The sequence below is a fragment of the Sebastes fasciatus genome, chromosome 10 (genome assembly GCF_043250625.1).
Source record: "Sebastes fasciatus isolate fSebFas1 chromosome 10, fSebFas1.pri, whole genome shotgun sequence".
NCBI classification, from domain to species: Eukaryota; Metazoa; Chordata; class Actinopteri; order Perciformes; family Sebastidae; genus Sebastes; species Sebastes fasciatus.
In genome coordinates this window covers 18888847-18911399 of record NC_133804.1, presented here as the reverse complement: position 1 = coordinate 18911399, position 22553 = coordinate 18888847, and the positions used below count along the sequence as shown (strand labels likewise).

At 40.2% G+C, this 22553-nt stretch overlaps 1 protein-coding gene and 1 long non-coding RNA gene across 4 annotated transcripts in view; one reads left to right on the top strand and one right to left on the bottom strand.

The window, feature by feature from the left end:
• Positions 1 to 1053: 1053 nt before the first annotated feature.
• Positions 1054 to 22553, bottom strand: part of LOC141775389 (uncharacterized) — an 82153-nt gene continuing 60653 nt past the window's right edge. The window contains exons 3-4 of one of the 2 annotated variants that reach the window (XR_012595594.1): positions 8932 to 9394; positions 1054 to 1140 (exon numbers count right to left, since the gene is read on the bottom strand). This is a non-coding gene — a long non-coding RNA (uncharacterized LOC141775389). Of the gene's footprint in view, positions 1141 to 2239; positions 2379 to 8931; positions 9395 to 22553 lie in introns of those variants that run through there. The other variant, XR_012595595.1, reaches the window with a different exon arrangement.
• Positions 1130 to 22553, top strand: part of klhl4 (kelch-like family member 4) — a 37272-nt gene continuing 15848 nt past the window's right edge. Inside the window, exons 1-3 of one of the 2 annotated variants that reach the window (XM_074648713.1) lie at positions 1130 to 1292; positions 19767 to 19934; positions 22102 to 22238. In XM_074648713.1, coding sequence (XP_074504814.1) covers positions 19792 to 19934; positions 22102 to 22238 — 280 coding nt within the window. In that variant the 5' untranslated portion in view covers positions 1130 to 1292; positions 19767 to 19791. Of the gene's footprint in view, positions 1293 to 8961; positions 9420 to 19766; positions 19935 to 22101; positions 22239 to 22553 lie in introns of those variants that run through there. The other variant, XM_074648712.1, reaches the window with a different exon arrangement.

Genomic DNA, 22553 nt, shown 5'->3' with positions numbered 1-22553 from the left:
ATGAAATTTTTCAACATACTATATTATATATTAACCTAAACTCGTCTGTTGTAAACTGCTTAGTCGGTCTAGTTTGATGCTGAAGTAGTTCTGGTTATCTCTGTGTGCTCGGCGCTACTGTGTTTATACTCGGTAGCTTGGAGATAACCTCGCCGGTAAAGGGCTCACCTGTATGGGACTGTCAGGTCTCCTCTGTGCTCTCTGTGGCTGGATACTCTGACATGCCCCCCGTTTTATGATGGTTTAACAACGACATGTTACTTCCACCTTTATGACTTTATTATTCTCTGAATTGCAAAAGGTTGCTTATCAAGAAAAATAAAACTCAGTTATGTGTTGTGATGAGACATTTGCAGTTTATCGTTCAGTTGTGTTGTACAAATAGGATATTATAATACGGCACAAAAGAAAAAAAAAAACACGTTTGTTGATATTGTTCCAATTCACAGGTCTTAACTATCACAAAATATTTTCAGACTTTTCACATTACCTACAATGTAGCTGAAATTGGGCTTACATGTGCGAATGAAGCTAGAGAATAGGATCATTTTGGCAAAATAAAAATCTTTTATAGCCCCTTGAAATGCCTGACCCTTTAAACTAAACTTTAAACTATGGATGGAAGTCTTCTTAAGAGAAAATGTTAAATATGCCACCCAGTGGTTAAAAGATAATACACCACCACTGTTACAAGGATTTGATAAATACAGTCTTCAAAAGAGTTTTCACTGACTTTTTTGGCGAATAATTAATTCTGCACTATATTTTATCAGACTCAAAGATACAAAGCTACACAGTCATTATACAGTTTTACAACTTTTTATTGTTTATCAATGATTACTCTTTATGTGACATTATAATTACTTAAAATGTATTTGCAACACACATATATGCGTTCGTTTCAGTAATAATGTTCTTTTCATGCAGCTGTTGGAAAAAAAGCAACACAAGTTTTACAGAAACATGTTTTTTTAGGGTAAGGCTTTGTGAAAGCGGTGTTTTACCTCAAACACAGGATGTGATCCCAGTGTTCGTTGCTTGAATGCAATTGTTGTAGTGCAGAGGAAGGAACTTATCAGGAGTTTCCTTTAAAAGAGGAAAGAGCCCCCTTCCTTTCTGGAGAGGCAAACATTTTTTGCGCTGAAAGAGGGACACAGGAGAAGAAAAAGTTGGAACAGTCCAGCACAGTTGTTACGTGTAAATTATTGGATTACATGCAGTTCGCCTCCGTTGGCCATCCATTTTGGAAGATAATTCCACTGTTTGAATGCTGAGGAGTAACAGTTTCTCAGGTAAGAAGAAAAAATGACTGACATTTGTTTAAAATGTATATAGATGAGGGTATTGCATGAAAGAGATTTACTTTAGCCAGTACCATAAATCTGTTCCTCAGTAAAAAAAACATAACTTTTTACTTTGCATCCTGGTTACGGTATGTCCTTGGTTACGTTCAGATGCATCTAAAACGATGCAAGCTATTGATTCAGAAGATATAATAACCTTGTCTACCGTTCCAGCCATAATATTTAATTGTAATTTTCTCATACATTTCCAACTTGTTCCCCCTGACCTCCATAGTGAGTGAAAGGCTGTATCTCGTTTCTGCACCCTGGTCATGGACATGTCAGGGATGTTACAGCAAATAACTACACATTCTTACATTTGAAAGTAATCTCTTATATTGCTCTGAAACTTCAAATCATCATTTGTGTGTGTGTATGTATAAACTGTAAATGCTGTGTGAGTGCCGGTGAGCACGTGTTGGTGTGTGTGGTTGATTCGTCATCGCGTTTTATTTTTCTGAGCTATAACCTCTTGTTAGTCTCATGAATATGGACAATGGTCTATTATATTTGAAATATCACTGCCCAACACAGCATGGGATTTGACATGCGAGGCCTTTCCTTCATCTTTCCAAGAAGCATTTAGTTAACATTCATGCTGGGATTTTGCAGAGGTAGCTGGGGTTGGTGGGTGTTCCCATTCATGTTTGTATCCCACATACTCCACAGTATAACCTTGTGAATACAATGTAAAATACACACACAGAGACTGTAGATACAGTATATAAGCACACCCCGTTACCAAATGTCTGATAACTCTAGCAAGGCATGGCTGTTGTAGTTTTCCTGACATGGATCTTGGCTTTTTATTGATTTACATTTCATATTCTATAATTATATATTGTTTATAACACGATACAAAAGACATTTAACTTAGTTTGATTGCTAGTGCAAGGCTCGAAGAATAGCCGTCTAGGCACGTAGGTATGTTCACTGGGGAGGCAGATGTTGGATGATAATGTGGTTTACCACACCAGTCTGACATCTGACATCTCATGTGTCATGCGGAGTGCAGCCAGATGGTGTCCTTGACTCCTGCAAGAATAAAAGAGGTTACGCAGTGTGATGGCTTGTTACTATACATTAGATCATCTCTCACTCTAATGAGCCTTTATTATTATTATAATACACCTAGGCTTCCTAGACATATAGATAGTGTCCTTAAAATACACTATTAATTCTATGCAACAGTAATATGAGTTTCATTTAGAATCCATGTTCATGTACTAGTAGATAATGAATGGACGCTAATATGGAAATTGTCTAGTTTGTGTTTTTACTAATGCGATTTTCATAATGAATGGGTTTTTGGTAATATACAGCACATTCACAGCTTTATTCAAAGCTGCTTTCAGATCATGTTTGATTCAGAAAGGTATCAAGTGCAAAGGAGCATCGAGTGCCTCCAGGACCAACAAAAAGCACTCGGGAGACGAGGAGATTTCTTTCCAATAACAAAAACCGAGAGAATATTAAAGTCTTTGCTTTCATCAGTTTATGCACACAGCTAATGCTACCTGCGGTGATAATGACTCTTAGTGATTAACGACTGAGGCAAAACATTAGTAGTGGTTAGTAAGAAATAACAACGGAACCAAAAAAACAAACATAATTTGATTGTGTATTCACAAAATCAACCTCAGCCTAGGAAATAATATGGGCAATAATATTCCTCAACATCATTTTGTTCAGTTCAATAAAATTATTATATACATTTTTATTCCTGTAGTAAAGTATGTCCCATTCTGGTTGTAGAACAGCAGAGGGAGGTTAGTAACACCACAATTTTATGTACATTTAATGTTATTATGGCACTTAATGAAAGTGGCTTTAGCATCACTTAGAGCATAAACCATAAACAATGTGTGCAACATACTCAAACTTGTGATCAATAAATACTGTACATCCAATGATATTGCTGGTTTCAATTAATGGAGGTCATTCATTTAACTGATGTCAAAAAGGTGAAGGTCTGAGGCACGGCAAAACAAGATGGCTTCCCTTACAGACAAAGGAAATGCGAAAGCATCTGAACTGTTTTTGTGGTGAGAACACAAAATCCAAGCATGTAGATGCTGTGCCCTCTAACAGGAAACCAACACACAGCTCTCGCCTTCACTCGTCTCTGTATTGAGTTACATTTTAAACAATGTAAACAAAACGCACTCAGCTTCAGGACCACAGTTATCGTGACTAAATTATCTCTTTAAATTGTGTTTTTGTACCATTCTCAAAATGATCTACATTGTACTCCAGCTTAATGTTTTACTTATGATATATATTAGAACTTTTTTGGATCACTAGACACATCAACAGACCTCTAACAGTGATAAAATAAACAAACGCATAGATATGAATGTAGCCAAGCTTAAATGCCAATGACAGGGTAAACTGTATGAATGTACATGGAACAGTCCGACTCTACGGCAGGACCACGAGGTTACAGGTAGGGTCGAGTAACGTTACCGATTCCCGTCGATATGCGTTTCCCCACCTGAACCAACTCTTATCCCTAACCCTAACTACCGAGGGAGCGCTATCATTTTAACAGGAGAGAAACACTATTCAACGGGGGAACAGACGTCAACATAACACCGGCAGCTAGTGTAGTGTGTTGACCTCGAATAGTTAAAGTTAGGCATTGACCTAAAATATTTAAGGTTATGCATTAGTTAAGGTTAGGATACGTCCTCGAGCAATGAGTCCCTCCAGAGTTTTTGCAAGCTTTCGCAATTACTAGGTTACCCTCTAGACACAACCAGAGGAGCAGGCTTTATGACCTATACTGCAGCCAGCCACCAGGGGGCAAATGAAATGTTTTGGCTTCACTTTTGGGAGGTAGTGGCTAGATGGGAACTAGCAAACTGGGGAAACTCTTGTGAGATTGTTAAGGTTAGGCATTGATCTTAAGTGGTTAAGGTTAGAGGCATTGCCCTAGAGTGGTTAAGGTTATGCATTGGTTAATGTTAGGCATTGACCTTGAGTAGGTAAGGTTAGGTATTGGTTAAGGTTAGGATAGGTCGTTGGGCAGCGAGTCGCACAAGAGTTTTCGCGAGTATTCGCAATTAGCAGGTTACCTTCTAGACACGACCAGCAGAGCGTGATCCCCTACTGGAGCCCCAAGGCATTGCCAACAGATCAACGCACAATTAACCTACACAGACAAGGATCTGTATCTGTATCTGCATTCCTCTTTTGTATCACTTGCAGCATAATCTTAACAGTGACCTGTATCAATATATATTTACAAAAAATTGTATTACTTGTCCTGAAAAATGTAACAACTGAGACGAGAGAGGAATTGGCTTTTCTCCAAATTAAATATTTTTGCCTGAAAATAAATTATTCTTGGCTGTCACATACTTAATCTTGTCTCTCACATAGGCCTACTTATTCACACAGAAACTCCTTCAATTATCAGAATCCCCAGAAGGAACCAGTTAATTCGCGCTGGTCCTTTTTGGTTCCAAAACAATTTAATACAATGTAAAATATTTTTATATGCAGAGAAAGCTCGTATTAATAATTCAGTGTTTTGCCTCTTGACTGTGAGAATTATCATCCACTCTTATTGTATCATTAGCATAAAGACTTGGATATAAACAAAGGATGATCCACACCCTTCATGCAGCCTTTCAATCTCCTGTAGTTTCTACAATAGAGTTTATTTGAATAATGCATCGACTTGAATTTTTATGATGTGTATTTCTTGATCTTATAGTAGTTGTGGGAAAATCCTTGTCTCTGTAATAATCATAATCTCTGTCTCCACTGTGTTGTTGTTTGGCATGTGCGAAGAACAGTAAAAGTGACATTCTCAGCTAATTTGAGTAGAAATGACTAGTTATCTGTAAATCCCTCACCAATGCTTCTGTCAATGACTTACAAGCATTTGTGAGTGTAAATAAAAAAGTGTGTGTTTCATCCTCGGCTTTAAATATGTTATCTATGATCAGAGAATGGAGGCAATGTGCAGTCTGTGAGTGGAAGATATTTTCAGATCAATTCCTGTCCCCATCAAATATTATGGCCAGTTATGGTTTAGGTAGATATAGTGGACACAATAGCTGGATAAGTCCACTCTTCCAAACCTGCAGTGGGAGGTTTGTGGAGGCGGATGAGAGATTTTACAATATTGAAATCCATCAGTTTGAGTGCAAGCTTCTCCTCTCACCTTTGTCATGGAAGTAGAAATTAGAAAACGAGTACAGAAAGACCGTGCTGCGTTTTCATTTTCATCTATTTCACAGGAATACAAGTTCACTGTAATTCTGTTATGTCAGTGTGTAAGCTTGCAGTGATAACAAACACAGTGTTAATAGGGAGCTCAGGTGCAGAACATTAACATTGATTCCAATGTAGAAATCCATAAATCCAGACCAGATGCTCAGGAGTATCAAGCAGTTAGGATTAGGCTTGTCGTGGTTCACAATCTTCCATGGTTCACAATCCATTTCTAAATCCAATTACCACCTGCCCTTTGGGCATATAGAGCTTCCTTTGACAACTGGATCATAATAAAGTACTTAAAAACACCCAGATCCAATAGTGTACACAGAAAACTCTATAGTAACCGTTTTGGATATAGGGACCGGCAAGCTAGCGAAGAGTGGTGGGTGGGTGTGGTTCTTTGTAATTAAAAAATCCAAAATGTATCTAATCTATGAATATTAAGGCTGTCAATCAATTAAAATATTCAATCACGATTAATCTCATGATGGTCCATAGTTAATTGCAATAAATCGTAAATAACTCATATTTTGTATCTGTTCAAAATATACCTTAAAAGGAGATTTGTCAAGTATTTAATAAGCAAATATGCTGCTTTATGCAAATGTATGTCTATATTTATTATTGGAAATCAATTAACAACACAAACAATCACAAACATTGTCCAGAAACCCTCACAGGTACTGCATTTAGCATGAAAAATATGTTCAAATCATAACATGAAAAACTGAAGCCCAACAAGCAACAGTTGTCAGTGTGTCGACTTGACTATGACTTGCCCCAAACTGCATGTGATTATCATAAATTGGGCATGTCTGTAAAGGGGAGACTCGTGGGTACCCATAGAACCCATTTACATTCACATATCTTGAGGTCAGAGGTCAAGGGACCTCTTGAAAATGGCCATGCCAGTTTTTTCTCGCCAAAATTTAGCATAAGTTTGGAGCGTTATTTAACCTCTTTTGTGACAAGCTAGTATGACACGGTTGATACCAATGGATTCCTTAGGTTTTGTAGTTTCAAGCTTTGAAATTGAGCACGCTACAACCTAAAAAACGCAAGTTTTAATTAGAAATTGGTGGTGACAAAACAAATTTGCATTATTATCGCGTTAACGTTGACAGCGCTAGTAATAATCATTGTTTTGCGAATGCAATAGATAACTTCAACTTCCAGTTTTTCCTCGCCAAAATTTAGCGTACGTTTGGAGCTTTATTTAGCCTCATCACGACAAGCTAGTATGACATGGTTGGTATCAATGGATTCCTTAGGTTTTTCTACTTTCATATGGTACCAGTATCTTCACTCTAGCTTTGATACTGAGCCCGTATCAAGTTGCTTAACACATTAAACAAATTAGTGGTGTTAAAACAAATTTGCGTCAACGCGTTATTATCACGTTAATTTTGACAACCCTAATGAATACGCAAATGTGTCTGACACAAGATGTCCTCTCATAGGGATTTGTATTGGCAAGAATCTGGCGATACGATATGTATCATGATATAGGGGTCAATATATATTCGATATATTGTGATACTGTAAGTAAGGTGTTATATTGCAATTTTTAAGATACAATTTTAGGAAAACTGTCATAGTATAAAGAACACACCACAATATGCATAAAACCTGAGTAAAAAAGTTTTGTTTTTTATGCAATCAGAACAGTGAGATCTGCATTTGCATTTATCACAGTCTCTGTAACATCCAACATCATCGCACTACTTTGAGAGGGCACATATGAAATAAAGCATTGACTGAGTCAATCTTCGTAAACTATTAATTAAAAATCGATTTTGAGAATCGATTTTGTTCACAAAACATAATATTGCCCTATTCGATATTTTTCAATATATTTTTACACCCCTATCCTCTACTTCACTAAAAAGTCAACTCTCAGTGTGTATGCATTGGAGGCATCTTATTTCCACATCACAATTGCGCAAATTGCATAGATTTAAAGTGAGCATAGAGAAAACATTACCCTTCATAGCCTGCATCATTCTGCACAGTGAACGGGGATGATCGGCTCCTGTCAGATAACATCTCTGCAGCCCGGTAACCCGCTGTATGCGGTTGCGGCCTAGCGGTTGAGAATCACTGCCCTACATCATACCACCGTGCTGTTTTCATATGCTGGTGATGCCCTCATTATTGATCAATTGTCCCCATATTACCTTGTGTTCTGTTCCAGCGTCCCTTTGCCTTTGGAGTTAATGTGTGGGATCTCAATTACCTGCATGGTGCAGTGTTAACCTTATGCAGAATCTATTTTTGAAATGCAAAAGACTGAAGCCCTGACCGGGGAAGAGGCAGCTTACTGACCTTGAAGATTCATCAGTATGTAGTTTCTCACTTGTAATCGCAGGGGGGGATTTCAAGACAGTGACTGAAGGAGAATATTTTTTCTGCATGGCTACATACACTGAGACAGTCCCCCATGGGACTCTGTTTGATGTGAGAATAGCAGACTGCACACAGATGTGTGTTAGTGTGAGATACATTTCACTTGCCTTGAAGAATGTGTGTGTTGATGAGTGTTAGTTATTTATGAGAGAGTTATTAATGTATCCTGCTTTTCTATTCACGGATGAGCTTGCGTGTGTATCTACATACATTAATGGATTACAAGCTCCTGCTACAGTAATAGTCCTGATGGCACAGTGTTGTTAGTAGTCTTCCTCTTTCCTTCCTTGAGCAAGCAGTGATTTACTTTGTGAAGGTGTGACCTCATCATCCTGGCTCTATGATACCCCACCTCCCCCTCGCAGCAAGAGAAGGCAACCCTGTTATCACACACACACACACCACACACACTTTTACAGGGACACAGCGGCAGAGGGGACTGGGCAGGGCTTGGGAGATTTTCTCATTTTATTTTCAGAGTATATATGTCTATCCCTCAGAGTGGGTGTGTGTGTGTGTGAATGTGTGTGTGCAGAGGAGAGACAAGCAGAGAGGGAGAGAGAGTGAGAGAGAGAGAGAAAGCGAAACAGGGGAGACGAAGGGGAGGGAGTGTGGATCATGCATGTGCATTAACTCAGCTCCAGCGGCACAGCAGCAGCAGCAGCAGCAAACAGAAACAGCAGCAGCACAGGAGGGAAAGAAAGAGAGAGAGAGAAAGACAGAGGGGGAGAGTTGGAGGGAGGGTAGTAGTCTCAGGCACAGGAACAAAAGCTGCAGAGGACTGCTTTCCATCTCCACTAAAAGAACAACGGAGGAGTAATAGAAGAAGGAGGGGGTGGTCATGATAGTAGTGAGACAATAACGGAAGAGAAGAGGCACATTGTAGTCAGTGAGGACTGAAATCAAGGCTCTTCTCTCCTCTGCTCTCCATGTTTTTGGGGACTCAACGTACCATTGCCTTCGTCTCCAAACCCAGAGGAGGATGTCTGTGTCGGGGAAGAAGGAATTTGACGTGAAGCAGATCCTCAGGCTCCGCTGGCGCTGGTTCAGCCATTCATCCCAAGGTTCGGCTGGCGGTGGAGGAGGCAGCGGCGGCGGGGTGGGAGGTTACATTCAGCAGGATGGCCTGGACCACAGAGGGACGCCCGTCCAGGGCCGGCTGAAGAGTCACTCACGGGAGAGAGGCGTTGGAGGACTACGGAAGAATAACAGCCCGGTCCACAGCATCTTGGCACAGACGACAGGGCCCACACCTGTCTACGTCAGAGCGGGTCAACAATCATGGCATCAGCAGAACACCATCCAGGGTCTCCAGGTCAACGAGGAATCTTCAAAGAGCAGCTCCTCGCCGAGCACCACGAGGAAAGAGGACGCCATCACCGGCCAGGAAGATGTGAAGAACAGCACAGAGGAACCTGCAGAGGTGGAGGCCAGAGAGAGGTATGACTGTTAGGTGACAGAGATTTATTATGTGGCGTCACATCAGTCACATTGCATAACGTATGCTCAATTAAAAACCAGATTATGGGATGCTATTTTGGGAAGACATGGCTCCCTCGTTTCATAGTGAAAGAAGATGAAATCTGCATCTAATTGAGAAAGTCTGACGCCTGAGGCAGCACCCGAGGATTAAGAAGTAAGAATGTTTTGTTGTGATCAGGAAAAATTAGCACAACCCCGCTTTAAACAGGAAATGCTGCTGACATAGCACACAACAGCTATACTTAGCATCTGTTTTCAACATTTCTGAGACTAAATACACGCATATATGAAGAGTATACAGCTTTTTAACTTTGTTCAATATTTGCACTTCCACCCTGCATGTAGATCCTTTAATTAAACTAAGATTAAATTATCTGCACGGCTCTCAATTTCCAGTTTACTCTGGCTCGGCAGCTGCCACCATGGCTCACCTGGGGAAAGCTCACTCTCATTGTCCACAGCATGTTGGGCAGGACAAACCAATAAAGCATCCTTTTAATTATTCAAAGGATGGACCGAAAGCCAGGGCATTTTCTCTGCTCCCTTGTCTGTGTTGTGGTCAAGATTACATGCACTGTATGACTTTGCCTGATTCCTCCAGAGTATTTAGTATTTTACACATTACACTAATGCATTCTTCCATAGAGTTAAAAGAGGATGGCGGGAAAGAGCCATTACATCAAGTAACACGTACCGGACCTATAAAAAGAAGAAGCAGTGCAATCACATGAATTATAGACTGCTACTACAACCACTTTATGAGCCAAAAGCTATCATTGCTAGTGGCTGGCACAAGTGATTTAATTTATTTCCTGCTAACATCTTGCCCAAACCCTGATGCCAAACTCTCAGGGTCATACATGTTTTTCCAGCTATAAATCCCACCCCCTGCTTTTCCAGGTTGTGTTTTTCCCCCCCTGTCTTCCCTGTGATGCTACATCTTCCTCCAGGAAGTAAACAGGTTAGAGATGTGTGTGTGTGTGTGTGTGTGTGTGTGTGTGTGTGTGTGCTGTCTGGCAGAACACTAAAAGCACCTCACGTCAAGGATGAAAAGACCAAGTCTGCCTTTTATCTTGTCTGTGACATTCTGAGGTGATTGGTCCTTAAGCTTTCCTGCGTGCTTTTGTTCCATGATGAAATGAAACAATGAAAGTGAAACCTATCCCTTTGTTTTATAAAGAGCTCACCATGATACCATACCATAAACAGGTAATTCCAAATATACACTCTCTGTCTGCTGTCAAAAATGTGTCAATGTGGAATAAATGAATGTCAGTGGACGGTCGAGTTCCCTGAACAGAATATGAATTATTCCCAGTTAAGATACAGTTTTGGAATCGGCTCGACGTTCTGCTCTCCGTGTTGGTATAATTGGCAGATGTTCATGTTTTGGGGTCCCTGTATGTGAAAAGTGCATGCATAAAAGATGTGCCTCACAGTAAAAAAATGTGTAACGCTCCAGCTCTCAAGGGGGACCTTGAGTTCACGCTGGCCATGTAAAATACAGCACAGCTATCATATTTTGACAATTATACTGAAATATTAAAATGGTTCTGCTCCGGTGGATCATAAAATATATCCTTAGCTCAGCTATACTTAGTTGTAGAGATTCATCCATTCATGAATTTGATAATCAGCAAAGGAAGCTGACATACAAAGTATTTTTAATGGTTTTATTTTCTGTCCCGCTCAAATCGTCCGTTCTTCTAAATAACGAAGTATCATTAAAAATATTCACAGCCAGTTCCCTCACTTCCTCCTTTCATTGAAATAAATTAATCACCCTGTCAGGACCTCTTTTACATCATTATTAAATCAAGGAATTTGTGATTTCTGAACATGCAGTGGCTTGAATAGCAAGCGAGACTGCAACAATTAGTTTTAGGGATGCACCAATACCGGATCGGATATCAGGCCGATACTGACTCAAATAGCTAGATTGGGTATCGGTGACAATGGGGCTGATCTATTCATTTCAATTTTATGTTTATAAACTATGAACATTATAGACTGGAATTTAAATTCTTGTTTAAGTTTTGTCCAATTTGTTGCTGCATTAAAAGGGTTTACACCTGAATTGTAATTCCTCTTAATTTTGAGGATTTATTTTCCAAGTTGCTGGTGTACGATTTATTATTTTAATTATATATATCAATTCACTAAATTAATATCTATGTATTTATTTGTTATATTTTGTTTCATGAAGTTAAGAAAGCAATGTTTAAGTCAAGCCTGATGTCTCCTTACACATAAATGAATGACCCCAGTCACTTCCACACAGTGAGGCATACAGCCTATTAATTAAACACTAGTATCGTATTGGTACTCGATATCGGCCGATACCCAGAGCCCTGGTATCGGTATCGGGACTGTAAATGTCAGATCGGTGCATCCCTAATTAGTTTGACTTGAGATAAATACATATTTGCGTGTGGCATGGTGGTACGTTTCAATCAAGTTCGTCTATAATGGAAATGCAGTCACTCGATAACTGTGAAGTTGCTGGAATGTTTGGCCGAGCGCTGCATCTGTAGATGTACAAAGTTGCACCGTGAATTAGGCCAGTGACTGCCTGACACATCATGGCTTGCATGTTCTTCAGCGGCTAAGCAGATGTGTGGATGTCACTGAGATATGCACATTCATTTACTCCACCAGCTGGGTGGCCCTATTACGTCTCACATCATAAATCCTTGACACATAATTTGTCACAATCCTTCAGGCTGAATGAAGAAATGAATCCTGCTAGCTGTGAAAGAAAATACAAAAAGTTTTAGCCGTTCGTCTGTAGTTGGAAAATATGTGTCAGTCATTTTGTGGTGCCCCTCAGTGATTAGTTTCATTCACACAATGTCTACAAGAAATCCATCCCATCGGCTTATTCAAACCTTTCATTGATTTCCATTGAGTTTCCCACTTTTGTTATTCATATTTAAGATCGATGTCAAACTGAACTAACTGACAAAGTCAATGAAAACAGCTCATCCTAACTTGTGCGTATTGGAATAAACAATGTTAGCATATATTTAGGATTCTGCTTGGCTTTAATAATTGATGTTTCATGTTAATATGCTTAAGGATAAATGTATATGTTCACATTATGTGGCAGGAAGGTTCTTGTAAACATGAAAATTGAGCTAATGAAAGATCTTTTTCTTTATATTTAATGTAGTTAATTCTTAAAACCCACCTAGGTGCCATGAATACTCAAGATAACTCAAAAAGTCAGCGACTCTTTTATGTTCTGGTCTTGCTGGTATAATTATTCTCGTTCTGTTGGATTTCTCTTGAATTTAGTTAATCTTTCTCATCTGATCATCTACAGAGTTGTTAAATCAAACATAGTTTAGTAAGTAGCAGATAATACCATGTTGTTTCCCACCCGTGCTCCTAATGCTCTACAGTAAGCTATATACTGTATATTTGTTGTGTCCTCACGACTCTCATCCAAATAACCTCTCCCCATCATTGGCAGAGAATATATGACAGAAGTTAACCTGAATGGAATGGAAACCCTGACCTCTCCCACATAAACACTAACAGAGGCTTGAGTCAGCGGGCTGTTAGTTTGAATTATATCTCAATTCCCTCTCTGCCGCCTTGGAAAAGAAATACCACCACCTCTCCCCCTGTCAACAGCAGTAATTCAGATATTTGTTGGATGTCTCATAACACCACAAGGCTTACAGGGTCTTGGTCTGCGTGTGACACATCCAGTGGAGGCGTCTTAAAAGAGGCTGTAAATTGCAAAATACAGTATATCTGTTGTAATCTCAAAATTACATCCTCAGGAGATTTTGTATTTCGCATATAATTGATTTTGAGCGTTCTTTAACTTTGCCAAATCAGCATTCAGTACGCAACAAGGCCATCTCAGATGGAGGCTAAAGATAAAGGCAGAGTTTTCCGTAGCCCCTCCTCATGCTTTTGCAGGAGGTGGTGAACAGAGATAGAGCAGCATTATATGCTGGACACATTCCTCATTTCTGTTCAAGTGCGGATCAGTCATTTTTTCTCCCCCAAATGGACCTAATTCAAAGGAAATAATCCCTGACACGGCTCTCTACAAATTTTACCCGGGCACTATTAGTAGGGGCCATGACTTCGTTCAACAGTTTCTGAGGCACTCGGTAATTTGCATTGAAAAAGAATCATAGTGGCGTGGACAACTGTGATCAAGCAGAAAATTTGATAGTGTCGACAATTTTTTTAACTAAATCATCTCCAACTGCAGGAAGGTGTTCAGTAGGCTTTTCTGTAATATGCATGGTTAGAATATATAATACCATTTAAAAGGGACCGTTTGTAACTTTTTACACGTATAAATCTACTGCCTCCGGGGCTGAAGCAGGAAAAGCCAACACTAGGATCAGCAGTGATTCATGGAGAGACCTTCGTCTGGTCAGCTAACATTACTGCCAAGCAGCTGAAATATAGAGTGATATTGTGGTTTTAGCTGACGTGTGTCGCCTCACTGTTTTGAGCGATGCTCGTTCATGTCTATTTAGAGCGAGCAAGCGCGAGCCCAACGCTGACTTTCATTGACTTAACGGCCACAGGTGTCGCTGTTAACAAGCATTTCTGAAAGTTACAAATAGTCCCTTTAAGATCTGTAGTAGGATTTGGGGAAAATATAAATAATTTGCCCTGTTTTAGGGTCCCTCCCATCCCCAGCTCACCAAGCTAGATAGGTTGCAAATGCATATAGCATCTAAAGATCTAGATCTATAAATATCTAATATATACACGGTAGACCATGTGCGACCTAGGACCCACTGCTTTAATAATGTGGATTAATTTGTTTACCCACTAACATCAGATGTAAATAGATTACAACGATGTCAGTCTCATACACTAAGCAAGTTAACCTGCCATCAGCAAAGCAGTGAGAAGCTTTCTGCTAAGATCTGCACATTTTTCACTTACGCCCCCAGCCACACACACACACACACACACACACACAATTTTAATCAGCATGACAATGCAGAGCTCAGCATTGTAATCACAACTGATCTATGAACAAGGACTGAAAATCTTATATGGAATTAAGATTTACCATTAAAATGTACCAAACCTGTACCCCTCTCAACGCAGTTCTAGTATTAATATGCTGTGCTTAACAACAGGGAAATTTAATCTCTATTTTGAAATATATTCATCTCCTGGCACATTATTCCTCAGTGGCTCCAAGCAGATACTGTATTTCACTTGTGTGTGCAAGTCAATTATGGAGATTTTCATTATTAAACGAACAGATATTTCCACTGCTGATTTTTCATTTTTACTGTGCAAGATTTAACGCCTCTTGATGCAGTTTCTTAATATTCAAAACAGGAATCGCTATGCCACCTGAGATGTTCATTAACTGTTCGCAGACATTCTGCTGACATGACTTCTCCACCATCACTTCTTCTTTACAACGTGTGCGGTTTTGGTAAAAAGCTGAGGGGAAAAGCTATAAGGGGGTAATATTTCATTTTCTGTTAAGTGCAGTGGCAATTTTCCACTGCACTTTCTAACATAAAGGGCCTGCTGGACACATTCAGAGCAGATTTCAAAAGACATGGATCCCCTATGCAGCTCCATTTCCTCCATCATTATCAATATTAAGTATGTCCGGTATAACAATGGTATCAGAAGAAGAATGACTGTTGCGAGGCCTCGGCGAGATAGTAAAGTGCAGAGAGGAAAATCTATTTCTGCACAGAGTTATCATCTCTGCCTCACTGCCGGGATCAAGTTATTGCAGTCAGTGTGTATATTTCTTTCTGCACAAAGCCGAATGATAGTAATACCGACTGTCAAAGCACAGAGGCATAAAGATCTCATGGAATATATAGACTTGGAACATGCTGCACGAGGCTTTGTAGGAGTTGTTGGATTCCCAACCCAACCCAAGATACTCAGCAGCCTTCAGGGGCAAATGGCTGTTATAATCCATTTTGAAAGAGACATTTCCCATTTGGCCCAGGCAGGCACGACTTCCCCTCTTGTGGAGGGATGGAGTTGACACTAGTTGGAATAAGACTGAGATTCTCAGCAAATTGTCTGACTCATAACCTTTACAGCTAGGGGCTAATCCTGGCTGACGAAAGCACATCTTGAATAGTCTGACCATTCATCTAAGAGGGCAGTTTTGGCACAGTGAGAAGTCAGACTGATTGCAGGAGATGGAACAGAGGAAGGTACATTAAACATGATATTTTAATATTTTAACGAACTTCTCCGTATTATTGTTAATGAGCGTCTTCTTTATACTAGTGTGGTGCCCGTTCGTAGTGCATGCCCGTCTGGAACGGGCGGATTGCTTGGCCTCCAGAATCGCTGCTTGCAGCGTTGTCAAGAACCGTGGTATGGCTGCTTGTACCCACCAAATAATGAAGTTGATTGGATGAACTGTTCTTGAGCCATGCGAATGGCAATCATACATAATACATACACAGATAAAGAGAGAATACTTCCTTTATTTATTTATTTAAAAAGGATCCCCATTAGCTGATACCAATGGCACCAGCTAGTCTTCCTGTGGTCCGAAATCAAGTACATTACATTTATCACATACATACTATGTACAACATCATATTTGTGTTACACTAATAACATTCAAATTTTCCAAACATATATAAATTTCACATTCATACACATCTTCCACAACCATTTAGCCTCAAAGCCCATCATCAGGGAAAAGGAACAAAAGAAAAACCATACATGACCAACACTGGACTATCGATCAGCTGCTTAAGTAATGTATTCTTAGATGGTATTTGAATGAGGATTTGTTAGAGGATTGACGGATGTAAAGAGGGCAGCTATTCCAATGATTGATGGCACGATAAATGACCGTCTTTTTTAAGGCATTAGGTTTTGGGTGATGTAACATCACAACAACATGTATAGTTAAGATGTTACTGCTTCAGCAACACCTATTGGCCAAATGGCATCAAATTTGTCACGGTCACTCAGACATATCTACGACTATCTAAGCGTTCAGGTGATATGACATTTTTTTGTAATATACGGTAAGCCGTGCCCACAACGTTTGAGCTAACTTTGAGGGCCAGCTATGGCAAAACTGTATGGAACATCAAAAATCCAAAAAAGTTACTATTTCCAGCTTGGTCCAGAGATGTTCTGTACCAAATTTGGTGACGATTGTTCAAAATTTGTAGGAGAAGTTGCAAACAAAAAAATCAGATTTGGACAAAATCTAGATGCAAATGGGCGTGGCTTATATAGATCGATTTGTCTGGACCCACAAAATCAGAATTTGTTTCTGAGACTTACGTTTCAAAAGTTACAAGCCAAAACGTAAAGTTAATTGACATAGCGCCACCATCTGGCCAAATTGCACCACATTCAATACTGCACTCCCTTGGGTACTCAGCAAGTGTGAAGTAGATTGAATGAGCGGTTCTCGAGCTATGTGAATAACACACAGAGGAACAGACAGACACATTCCTTTATAGTTAGATTAACATTGTATCTTGTGCTAAAAAAAATAGCATATGAAGTTTCCATAACACAGCCTTAAAACCTGCTCCAAACCACACAGCCTCTGCTTCACCTGAACAGCTCGTTAGAGTTTTTTGAATATTCAATGTCTGTTCTCAGATCCAATTATTCACATTGTGGTGTGATATCTTGGGGAGGTGTGAGCCAGAGCAAATGACAAGACTGCAGGTGAAATTTGCTCACGGAAGTAAACGTCATGTAGGATGAGATGGGATTGTATTCTTGTAGGCTAATTCAACTTCTCACTGTTCAAGGAATGCAAGTTTGAAATAGTTTGTAGACCACACAAAGAAATCTATAGTCTTTTAGGGACTGTGACTCTCTGTGAATTGCTTAGTAATATGCAACGTACAGCAATGTCCCTACAGCGGTTTCTCTGGAGTAAGGTGTTCTGGGGCTTTAGTGCCTCAATAAAATTGGGCTATACCTCCGACGATCCAACCCTCTACTGAAAGCGAAATATACCCCACAGAGAAATTTACTGCTCCCCAGAATGTGATACCAAAGCAATTAGTGTCGGAGAGATTGGTAGGCATGAAAAATCCTTACAGCATGCCTTGGAGCCAATACAAAGGCAATGCATCTCAGTTTTACGGCCCCATTGCTTATTCAGTCTTGTTTGGTGTTCCTCTCCAAGACTCCGGAGTCAGTGGGGAATTATCGTGACAGGGCAATAAATTACTCTTGCATTTAGCATAAAGTCTCCCAATAAAGATTAGACTATAGGATACTGTTGTGACCAGAGGGCGATATAAACAATTCCCAGAGGGAAAATGTTGTTGCTTTTGGTAATCAAAGAGGAGAAAGTCACACACTCGGCTAAAAAACTTTATAATAGTGTTAATCAGGACATCGATAAGAGCCATCGCCCCCTCCATCCCTCCTGTGTTATCAATCTTGGTATGTGCCAATACATTGCGCCGCCAAGCATAACGGGGTTTTAGGTTCATTTGTATTGACAAATGTGCAACTTTACTAGTTTATGCAGCTCTCATATCAGCGTGTGAGTGCTAATAAGTGTCAATTTAAATAGCAGTGACTTTTCTTCTTGAGCACAATCAGTCTTTACACAGCCGCAGGACCGTGAGATGACAGTAAATTCCCTCGGAGAGGCGACTCGGGTCTGTTTATGTAGCGTGACAAACAACCCTAAATGTCAATGAGTGGACTTTCTCTGTGAAGGACACCAAAGTGTCTGGGCTGCATTATTCGCCACGAGTCTGAGGGATTACTTGGGTGCCTGTAGAACAGCATGTAATCTAGCAGCCCGCGGGGACAGGGACTCAGCCTCGCCACAATGCTGCGAGGAACAGGCTTGTTCACTTGTTAAGTCCCTGTCTTTGGGAAACCCACGTGCACACACAGATATGCAGATGCACACAGGAGCAGACACAAAGGCATACGACACAGAGAAATTCCGTCTGGAAAGCTGTTGCATAGATTGTGGAACTCGCTCGTCCCATTAGACCGCAGCACTTAGTTATCGACTTATGTACGGAGTTTAGTTCATAACAGTTTTAATTTCAGCTTAGAGTGGCAAGACAGATGCAGATACACCGCAGGGAATAGAGGATTCAGGAGTGCCATGTGTCTGAATAAGCGCTTCTGTGTCCTCAATAATATGTTGCTTATCTTGCTGTGTACAGCGTTTTGATTATTTTTCTATTTCATAGCCTACTTATGATAGTGGACCGGGAGAGGAAACAGTGGGTGAAATTAATTAATTTCTTTAATTAATTAGTCTACCTAAATTAAAAGTCTTTATTTCACCTGATGTGTCTAATGTTTTTTTATTTATTTGTTTTGTCTGCGTTCTATGAAGTCCCCATTTAAGTGAAGTTATTGCTTACGGCTCACTATTTATTACACATGCCTATGTCCAAAATGAATAATAAGGGGAAAGCTTAATGCAACAAAACCTTAAAGGGTAACTTTGGCATTTTTCAACCTGAACGTTCATTCACTAAAAGTGCTTGTTTTTCACCACAGACAGGCTCAGACTTTTATTATAGTCTGTTTGTTATTATGTCCTCGCTCAAGGAGAAATCTCGTTGTTAAATCTGAATATCCCTATACTCTGGCTCAAATAAATACGGGCGGCCATCGAATTCAAACACCTCATCCAAATTGTCGAAATCATCTAAATATTCAGCCATGACATTGAAAATCTTTTAGATAACACTAAGCTACGCTTTCTGTATTCCAACACAACAAACTCTGCCAGGCTGGCGCTCGCGTTTCCACCATGGATGTATTCCACTATTCCACCGTTGTCTTCCGGCAACACGTCACCTCGCGAGATTTCAGAACGAGACCTCTCCTTGAGCGAGACTCTCTCCATAACATCAGACACTTATAATAACAATCAGAGCCTGTCAGGGCAAAAACAAGCACTTTAGGTGTAAATGATGGTGCCAGCTTGCCCCAATAGCACCATATTGCAGCCTGTGAGCCGCTGCCATCTACAGCGCTCTCCCTCAATAATGGACAAATTTCAGAAATATTGTCCCCATCAGTCAGTTAGACACGAAAACATGGGAAAAATAGGGTCCAGGTTAAAAAATACCGAAGTGTCCCTTTAAGTGCTCCTCTGGTTATTTAGGAGAGACTACATGCAATGTTCTGAAGAGCAAATGGCACCTGGTGCAAAGCCCAAATGTTGGAAATTGCAACAATTTCAATTAAAAAAAAAAAATGCACATAACATGCACAGAATGCAAAGATGTTATAGTCATACATCCATTGCTTTGGTCCATTCTTTTAGTCATACAACATCTCTCCTCTCCTCCACAGGTTGGCTCTGAGCACCTTCTCCAGAATGAACAACAACTCCTCCGATGAGTTTTTCCAGGCCACAAATCATGCGGAACAGACTTTCCGTAAGATGGAGACCTACCTCCAGCACAAGCAGCTGTGTGACGTCCTATTGATAGCAGGGGATCATAAGATACCTGCTCACAGGTTGGTGTTTGTGCTTCTGTCCTCTTTGATTCCATTAATTACAACCTGCATCGATACAGAAGCTCATCTGGATTCACTTCATTAAGTTAAGCAGTCAATGTGAGCGTTCAGGCTTTGGTCTGGACCACAGTTTCACATGCTGAAACATATTTGGTCGGTCTCGTCCCATCTGAGGAATAATCAGATAATCTTTGAAATGCAAAGCAAGATTCGTCGTCTGATTTTCAGGTGATGGGAAAGATATGCAAACTCCATGTTCACTGGTTTGCATCTAAATAATGCACACACCGCTGTGATCTAATTACACCTCTGCCCTTCCTCATTTCCACATTACATTTGCGTCGTGTGATCCAATACATGGAGGTGTCAATATTTGGGCATCCAGCCCCTCGGTTGAATGGCTGAATTGAACAGATCGCATGGCACCATCCCCTGAATGCAGAGAGGCATCACGTCCTACTGAGTACATGTGCTTGTATATGTCTAGCTGCCAGCATATTGTGTTAGTTCACCCAGACAGACTCATGAAACAGAAAACCAGAATTCACAGAGAAAGTGTCAGTGACTGACCTAGTTGTAATAATCAGCTCTCTGACTGCAATGTGGCTTTATATTTGCTCATAGGACACAACCAAGTAAAGCAGGGATATTATAATAATAATATGAATGATGAATGATATAATACAAATATTAGAAATCCACAACATTATGGATGTATGGGTAATGACGATCTCGATTTCACTTCTTTGTATCGCCATATGATCTCTCCTTTCCTTCATGAATCAACCACTGTGTCATGTGAGCTAGACAAATGAGCTAACATAATTAGAAGTCTGACCAGTGAAGCTATTAGCAACATGACATATGTGGGATACTTTCATTTATCATACACTGACAAGATGGAATGATACAGAATGTGGGGGGAATAGTACTAGCATGGTGTAAAAACACACAAGCATCACTGTTAGAAACAGTACTACTTGAAATTATTGCACCGACAGCAGGGCTACAGAATAACTTTTGACATTGGTTGCACTGGTGCGCCTGACTTTTTTTCATTTAGGTGCACCAGCAATTTAGTAGTCGATACCAATACCAGGGAAATTTCACGATTCTCGATACCACGGTAAAAAACAAAAGTCAAACAATGAATCCTATGTACTTCAATATACGCACCTTTATTACCATTTGCATACTGGTTTTTGTTAGGAAGTCAAACAGGTCATAATTCAATGTCTATTTTATACTGCTGTGAAAACATCTCAACAAAAACTACATTTCAAGAGAGCACATTTACACACATCATAACGTTCTAATTAATCTTCGTCCAATAGTCATTAACTGAATAGAGCCTGAACGCATCGTAATGTAAATGAATGACACCTCCCATTTAGCTCTCGCTCTGCCGATTTCAATACAGATTTGTTCTTCATAATGTAGCATTATCGGGGTCTCCTGGACACATCAATAGCGAGTTTAACAGTCTACCTACGGTACCGTCAGGTATCCACATGTTTACATATTATGTTGGTATAAGAGTAGCCTAATGTAATGTGAGCGCAGCTAGTGAGTGGTCAAATGACAGAGAGAGAGAGATGCACTACGAGCAGATCAGCTGTTTGGCGATCATCGGAGCAGAGAAGTGTTATTAAATGTACCTATAGTAGTGTCACGCACACAAGAGACAGGAGGTGGAGTGGTGCTCCGCCGGTGATGCCGGTCTGGGCTGTGCTATTCAGTACCAGGGACAGGGGTAACGGGAACTGCAGCACTTTTCTTGACGTAAAAACAATCAAATGGTCTCTTCATTTTGAATAACCAGTATGTTTTATGGTTGTGATTTTGTTCGAGGAGGAGTACAAGGCGCGGTTTCACACATACACGCAGAGACACAACCTGTCAGGCGCACTGGTGTGACTACTGAAGATATGTAGTCACACTTAACAGATTTTTGGTTGCAAAATGGTCGCACTCTGGAGCCCTGAACAGCACAGTGTGACACACTATACTCCAAAGATATGCCCTTTCCTTATGAAGCAAAGCTACATTCGAGGAAATGCAATCTCAGGATTGATTCACTAACCACTCAAATTAATCAGCATATAGATCTCCTATGGACATAATTACGGTACAAGAGCATTAATTCACTGCGTTTTCTTTATGGCAGACTGGTCCTAAGTGCCGTGTCGGACTACTTTGCTGCTATGTTCACCAGCGACGTGAGAGAGGCAAAGCAGGAGGAGATCAAGATGGAGGGAGTCGACCCGGAGGCCCTCAGATCCCTGGTTCATTTCGCCTACACCGGTGAGTGCTCGTAAAGACGTTCACTACCTCTTGTAAGTAGTTATGAGACTTCTGAAGTCCGAGCTTGATTAAAATGGATCAATAAGGCAATTCATCACTGACTGACTGGGCAGCACTTTAACATAACGTTGCTTTATTTTACAGGACAAATCCCCTTTGATAAGTGCTGTTGTTGGGAATATCCATATTTACAGTATTTAAATAGTAAAAGAGGGAAAAATAACATTATGATGATTATCCAGTTTGCTCGGCTGCAATACGTCTCCCACCGCTGTGTTTGCCATTATGGCTACCTCATAAATATATATTTTGCTT